Source organism: Carassius auratus, chromosome 38, assembly GCF_003368295.1.
Source record: "Carassius auratus strain Wakin chromosome 38, ASM336829v1, whole genome shotgun sequence".
Classification (NCBI taxonomy): Eukaryota; Metazoa; Chordata; class Actinopteri; order Cypriniformes; family Cyprinidae; genus Carassius; species Carassius auratus.
Genome location: NC_039280.1, coordinates 15,290,247 through 15,298,471, shown reverse-complemented (window position 1 = coordinate 15,298,471; position 8,225 = coordinate 15,290,247). Strand labels below are relative to the sequence as shown.

Genomic DNA, 8,225 nt, shown 5'->3' with positions numbered 1-8,225 from the left:
TTGGAATATTAGCAAAAACTCGTTAAAGATCAAAGAAAACGTATATATTTAAACAAACAAACACCATGGTGTGGAGGGGGGGGGTAATAATGGTCAATAATTACTTCCAGCAGCAGGGGGCATTAGCGATCTATAACCAACAACGTGAGATTTCTAGTGTTCACCTTTCTTTAACCAGCCTTGCTCTAATATGCATTAAAGCACGCTATAGCTTTACTATAACATCATCAACCAGTTACATGAAGTATAGGCTAAGCATCTCTCTGAGGAAGTTTTAAGCCTTTTCTGTGTACTCTGTCGCTTCTAATAATCAGCTTCAGTGGTACATGTCTCTGAACTCACCCAAACACTTGCGTAATAATCATCATCTGGAATCTGAGATGCCAAAAATTACATGAACAAGCAAGCTGTGATGACGACGTGGATGCGTGCTTCTCATAACCAATCGTTGGGCGATTGATGTTGCATGTGTGCAGCTCTCAACATGTAAATGAATGACGTTGGCAGGATGAGCACAAGCACTATGACAGCATTCAACAGTAAGTTTCCGCTGCAGGTCAGATGCGCGCTCGAACTGGACGGACTGATGAAAACGGAAGCTGTGCGAGTTTAACTGGAGGATATACTCAATATAATAACATTTCTCGGGCTTCAAGAACAGAAGCGGACAGAATAAAGGTATGTCATATATAAAATTTGTGGTCCGTTATAGTTTTAGTATGAAGGGTGAAAACAAAATAGCTTAGAGTATTATTAAAATCATATTATATAATGTCAATTGTTTCAACATTTAAGATTCGACAACAAATTTACAGAAGAACTGAATCATTAATTAGTGTCTACATCCTTTTAATGGCTTATATGGCTGTTGTATTGATTAATATATCTGCGACTATTCAATTTGGCAGCTTTTTTTTTTTTTTTTTTTTTGATTTTGTTTATGCATTTGCCTTGATGGAGTTACATATTAGTCACACTTAAAATAGGCTATATGAAACCTTAAAATCATTTTATTATATGGGAGTATTATATAGAGAATTACTCTACTGTAACAGAGAAAACATGAGTTAACTTTTAAATATGTGTTGTAATAGACATGTTCACCTGTTGTTTTTCTTCAAGTAAATTCCTTTTGGTCTGTCCCAGCCCTTAACTTCTCACTTCTCTTTATTGTATTATCAAATGAATATTAAAAGAAAAGCTAATGTTTTCTAATAATATATTTGTTAGATTTGATTCAAATTTTCCCCCAGTTTATGCATCAACACTGTTGCATTCTAACTAAACTCTAATAATTATCACAATGATGTCCAATTTTATCAAAATAAATTAATAGCTCTGACATAATGACAGTCATCCAAGGGTTTGAATCTTTAAGGATGAGGATTGTCAGTAGGGGGCGATTTTAAATATTCAGTCCTGTTACTATGGTTTTGTATTGTAAACAACCTATTCATAAAAGTGCCATGGCACTTAATGTATAATTATGGCTAAATTGGTAAAAAAAAAAAAAGTCAAGTCTATTTGCTTGTTTAGAAATATATATGGAAATATAAAAAATATGTAAACATAATAGCAAAAAAAATAAAAAGGCACTGTATTTTGAATAAAGTCATGGACTGACCATAAAATATAAATATGGCATCATATTTCCCACAACAATCTCCACACCTCTTGGTTGTTGTATGTTAGGTCTAGTCTAATTTACCTTGATGCATGAGGTCTAGAGTGTATGTGTGTGTACACACGTGTGTTCATTATGCTATGTTGTGGGGACCAAATGTCCCCACAAGTATAGTAAAACCTGATGTATTTTTTTTTAAATATTAAATTGTGTTTATATGAAAGTTTAACAATGCAAACAGGTTTTCTGTAAGGGGTAGGTTTAGAGTTAGGAGATAGAAAATATAGTTTGGTCAGTAATAGAAGCCTATGGAAAGTCCCCACAGTTCACAGAAACAAATGTGTGTGCGCTTGTATCAATGCCCATAAGCAAGGGCGGAATTTACAAGAATTACTTTGAAATAATTGTAATACAGTGCCAAAGGCCTCTGGTTGCCAGATGATTTTTTGCAAAGCACAGACGTCACCATACATGCCAAATCATGTCTAGGCCTTTTGTGAGTTCACTTAGAGTGACTGTTTTATTTTTATTATTCATGAAAGATTACAGTCATGAAGGAAAAGAGAGGCTTTCAGGATTTAAAACATTTACAACTGGTGAAGTGATCAAGGAACATTTAATATGCTTTATGGCATGTTTGTCTGTTTTAAAGGCAGTGAGTTGAGCTGCCTTAATATGCACCCTAACAAAGCCATAATTAAAGGACAGCATTAAGAGGATCTATCAGTGTTGTTCTAATGACACCATAATATAGACATAAAACACACTGCATTCAACAGCCTCACCATTCTTTGCAAAATACCACTCAAACAATTAGACTCAGCATGCTCCTAATAGCGCTTCCCTGGTAACATCTTTCCTAACACTCCACAGAAATCTGTTAAATATTCTCTTTCACACTTTCTCTTTACTTCCATTCTCATCTAAAAACTTTAAAATGCTGTTATATAGCCAGAAACAAACTTTAGCAAGAACATCTTCACAGTTCACTCAGAGCTTGCCCATCAGTGCAAAAGGTTCCTCTTTTTCTCTACAGTTAATGACTTCTCTAATTTATATCTGCTTTTCATAGTGTTGTTTTAACATTGTTTAATTTGTAATACTATTGTAGTACTTTGATTCATATTTATGTAGTCATCTTAATTTTAGTTTGTTTTAAAAAAATGTGCTTTTGTAATTTTTTACTATTTTGTTGTGTGAGCAAACATTTCTATATACTGTAGCTTTAGTTACTATTTCAGTTTTACTCATTTTATTACTTCACCTTAAACTTATTTTATTTCAGTTAGTCACAAAATTTTTTAGCTCTGAGTTAAAGCTCTGAACCATTAAGTTTTTCATCTAATATTAAGGTTTTGTTTATTTCAAATTTATTTCAAGTAATAAAAACTATTTTCAGTTAATGATAACCACACTGGGCACTCCAATTTGATCAATTTGGGTCTCATTGTCAAAATAACACGAATAGTTTTAATAGGCCTTTGTACTATCTAGTCTTTAACTGTTGAATAATTGAACGGGATTTGTGAGTGTGCGTGAGCGTGGGTGTGCTAGTGTGTCGGCTTATGTGTTCACAGTTTTATTATCCTTCAGCATTCGACTATGACTTCTGTGTGTTCAACAGACTGCAAACAGGGTCGAGTCCTTCAGACCACCATCAGCTGAATGAGTATGATGGAGGCCCGTTTCATTATTTTACAAAGCTTCATATTTGCATTCCCACCTGCACACACCAGTGTTGTCACTGTCACACCGCAGCCTGGAGCAAAGTTTAGGTGGCGTGTTTGGTTGTGTGCATGCTGTTAAAACCATGACAGTCTGAACAAGAGTCAGGAAGGGATTTTTTTCAGGGATCACGGACTTAAACAAACATGCAAATGCTGCAACTGACTTGTTGGAGCACGAATTTAGATCAGTGTGTCTTTTTTGTTAAAGGAATAGTTTAGGCACAATTAAAATAATCTCATTATTTACTCACCTGGTTCCACCGTGTGTTCTTCTCTTTCTATGAAACACAAAATTAATGATCACGATGAGCAAAACATGGAAAGATTTCCTTTTGTGTTTCATGGAAGAAAAATAGACTGGAATGAAATGTTATTTTGTTAGTATTGAGGTGACCTGTTCCTTCAGTGTTGCTGATGTTTATTGCTGTACACGTGTTATAAACCATTGAGGGTTTAGCGGGGTCTGTAAGATTTTAGTTTATTCTGCAAGGTCATATTAAATTGATCAAAAGGATCATATTTCTGAAGGACTAAAATGCTAAAAATCTGACTTTGCATCATAGTAATAAATTACATTTTAACATATATTCAAATAGAAGTAAGCTGCTTTTAAATTATAATAATATTTTACAATATTAATATCTTTATATATATATATTATTATTAAATAAATGCAGTGTTAGTAAGCAAAAGAGGCTTTAAACACATTATTTTAATGATGCCAACTTTTAAACTGTAGTTTAAGCTCTATAATTTCTGTCTATATACATTTTGGTCGCCAAAAATACTTCAGTCTTCTTATTTGAATCATCTGTAGGTCTTTATTTGTATATTTCAGTGAAAACTAAGTATAAATAATGAAGTGAAAATTGCATTTTAGGTTGATTTGTGTTTTGTTTCCCCATTAGAATGACAGATATAATGAACAACCCAGAACACAGTCTAGAAGACCAAGGCGTTTCCTTTCAGGTTGGTATCTAATCTTTTCACTGGTCATTTCACCTTCAGCTTCAAATATATATAGTATAGTATAGTATATATATATATACAGTGTGTGTGTGTGTGTGTATGTGTATGTCTATTTTATTTTCTGCTATATTCCAAGTCTTCTGAAGTCATACAATAGCTTTGTGTGACAAATACAATAATAGTTTTTGGTGTTATTTCGTCACTTTGTTGCTTGACAGCCCTGGTTCACTTTCAGTTTCATTTAATGAAAACACCCTAGTTATTCTTCATTCCATTTTGTGTTGCATTGAAAAAAAGAGAAAGTCATGCAGGCTTAGACCCAAATGTGGGTGAATGTGATAATATATTTAAAGTATTGGGCTGTACTGTTCCTTTAAGTCAATAAACTTACTGTAAATGGAACATTCAACATGACAATCAAAATCTACCCTCATTTATTTTCAGATTTTCCCAGATACACAGGAACGCCACCCCAAGGTGTTCAAGCGAGTGCCCTCCATCGTAGTGGAGCCCACAGAGGGAGAGGTGGAGAGCGGAGAGTTACGTTGGCCCCCAGATGACCTGAGAAGCACAGACCCTTCCAGCCAAACCCAGATATCACACAGCCAGAGTACAGGTGTGTGAGAGAATAATTCATTTTAATAATTTTTCACAACACTGCAGTGTGCAATAATCTCAAGAGTACCATCTGAATATATGCTGCCTGAATTCTGCTTATATGTGATTCAGTTTACAGAAGTTATTTTTATAAATGACTTGCATGCATTCCCCTCCCTCAGATGAAGTCAAGTGCAGCAGCCTGGAAACATCAGGGGCAGCTGAGCGTGACTGAAATTCAACAAATACGTTGTCACAAGTCTGCCATTATCACAAGTCTTGGTTCTCACAAAATTTTCACACTTAGAAAGACACAAATACTGACGAGCAACACAATGCGATATCTGAACACCCTTTATAACACATTCATGGCTTTAAAAAGACTTTTGAAAGTCTTCTGTACTTTTTAAGATCAGACTCATGACACATTTTATCTTTGGAAAGGGGCTTTAGCAATCTTACATTGCCTTCAGACTTGAAGGCCTAGTTTTTCTTTCATGATGCAGAAAGTATCCTCTATGTCTGAGAATATACTGAAAATGAGTAGAATTTGAATGGCACAACAAAAATGGATCCTATGAGCGCAATTCATCTGAGAATATGAATGTACAGAATATCATTCAATATAAATGTATAAAAAAAAACACAGTTCCTGGATCTCAAGTAAGTAAGGTACAGTCAGCTAACCAGTATTGCTCTAATATTTAGCTTTATTGACAGCTGATTATGTTACTTCACTTAATACTCAGATACTTATCAAATAAATGGATGTAAAATATAAAATTAATGTAATGTGTGAGATGTAAATATCACAAAGTGATACAGATTTAAACAAGCACAGCAATGTGGGAAACTGATTGCCAGGTCCACATAAATATTTGAGCTCAGAAAGTTAAATCGCAGCTTTCTGTGGTCAAATATTTATGTATATTTACTGTTTATGTTTATTGGCCGTGTAATGAGAACCGTGTAATGAGCACAACATACTCAGTGGTTTTGGATGCTTTGATGATCCATTTCAAATCTAGAGAGAGATGTATTGATTTGTTATCATGCCCTCCACTTTGATGTAGCCCAGAAGCCTGTGAATGCAAATTCTAAAAAGATTGCAGTGACCACTGTGAATCTCTCATTCATGTGAAAATTATTCATTACACGCTCTGCGGCTGAAAACTCTCTCTTCTCACCATCTGGCTGAGGCTTGTGAGGAATGACTGCTACTGAACTTCAAACATGTCTGCCTGTCAATCAGCCTGGGGACAAGGACTTCCTAATATCTCCAAGCCCTGTCTGACTTTCTGCAGACTTTAAATTATTAGAGGCGTTTGTGCACATACACAATATTTTCAAAGCACAACTGCTGGAGCTAGAGTCCCGCACTGGACTACAGATGGAGACTGCCTATTATAAAGTGTAACTTCTGGCTATAATTAGTTGTGTCTACTAAAACAAGCATTGCGTGCTATTACTATTTTCTTTCTTAGGGCTAGGAATTTAAACAGACACTTATCCTTGAGTATTATAGAACTTATTCTAAACCGTTTGTACATCAGGCATGATTGATACACCATATCATGCTGGAAAATACTGGGAAGGCAAACTCTGATATTGTGTCTGCGAGTATTGCACATATAGGCAAACGTCACTTACCTTTTCATGTACATTTTTACATGATGATATCTACTTTAACAGTAATAGTTTAGACGTTGTAGTAATATTAACGTGATTCTTGAACCACTTCACAATATACATTACCCTAATGATATTTTCACAATTTCTAAATTCTTATAGTGAAAATGCCTTGGTGTTGTTTATAGTCTATTTTTTGAAGTATCTTATGAGTTTGCCATAAAACACTTCCCAACACTATCATATGAGGTGTCTCCATCAGGATTTCTGATCTTTTTGTATTGGCATGCAGTGACAGTTGTGACTTTAAGTACTTTTTAAAGAATAACTGGAAATTACATGATTAACCAGCATCTTCTGGAAAACCCCGATCAGAATTTTTTATTTTATTTTATTTTAATTTTAGATTTCTATTAAAGATTTGCACTCAATTGCCTTCATTTCATCGTCAAACTTTATCAAAATTAATTGATATTTTAATATTACGCTTGCTCTTTATATGTACACATTTTTGTTTGTTCATTTGTTTGGTTTAAATAAAGATTGATATTAGATAACTGCTGAGTGTGTGTTCTTCATCCATTAAATCTCCTTTGTTTTATCTATTCATATTTACACCATTTAGCTCAGAGAAATGTTTTCTTAGAAACTATAATTGCAGTGTTTTGTGTAGTTTATAATCCCATTGTTCCCAAAATGGCAGGGAATAATGGGGATTTTGTTTGGGACGAGCATTTTCATGTGATCCTGTCCATCACAACACAAGGACACAAAATAACACCTTCCACCACCCCAACTTCACCTGAATCGTTATGTTAATTATCTACATTACATAATTATGTAGTCTGGTGGGAACTCAGAACTCAAATCAGGTTGTAGTTGTAAATTAAACAAAGATTATTGGAGTATGTTTATGTTCATGTTTCATTCAATGTGTTGCTATTTCCTTGTAATCATTTGTGACATTTACTAGCAATTTCTGAGTCTAGTGTAAAAACACAACACACAGACAAGGCACTTTATAAGGCACTGGTACTATATTTTAAGTGAAATCACAATCATTCCAGAAATAAAATGATTATGAATGAGTGATTTCAGTATGAGACTGACCACAGAGTCCTTGTGTATAAGAGCACTAAGTCCTAAAGATAAAGGGGGCATGAAGAGATTAAGCTCCCATGGAGCTCGATGACCTCTCTGTGATTAACATGACCCTGATGACTCAAGTTCAGTCTAATGCATGTAATGGCCATTGTCTCCTCACTGATCCAAAAATCCCATGACAGCATGGCATGCACTCTACTTTCACTGATCACATCTGGCACTTCAGTAATAAACGAGTAGTTACACACAAAAAAACATACAAATTTGTTGAAAATCTACGTACCCTCAGGCCATATAGGATGTAAATGAGCTTATTTGTTCATCAGAAAAGATTTGGAGAAATTTAGCATTACGTCACTTGCTCACCAGTAGATTCTCTGCTGTGAATGGGTGCCGACAGAATGAGATTACAAACATCTGATAAACACCTCACAGTAATCCACAGGTAATCCACACGACCCTCATCCATCATTAACAACATATGAAGTGAAAAACTGTGATTGTAGTAAATGAAACCATTATCAAGGCTTTAAACCATCAATTCTGAACAAAATACAAGTCCATAAACAATAATA

At 34.6% G+C, this 8,225-nt stretch overlaps 1 protein-coding gene across 1 annotated transcript; it reads left to right on the top strand.

Annotated features, from left to right (window-relative positions):
* Positions 1-464: 464 nt before the first annotated feature.
* Positions 465-5,456, top strand: LOC113057206 (protein LBH). Its single transcript, XM_026224398.1, has 4 exons — positions 465-678; positions 4,260-4,320; positions 4,765-4,936; positions 5,100-5,456. Exons 2-4 carry the CDS (start codon positions 4,261-4,263, stop codon positions 5,150-5,152), a joined length of 285 nt encoding a protein of 94 aa, XP_026080183.1. The 5' UTR covers positions 465-678; position 4,260; the 3' UTR covers positions 5,153-5,456.
* The last annotated feature ends 2,769 nt before the right edge of the window (positions 5,457-8,225 follow it).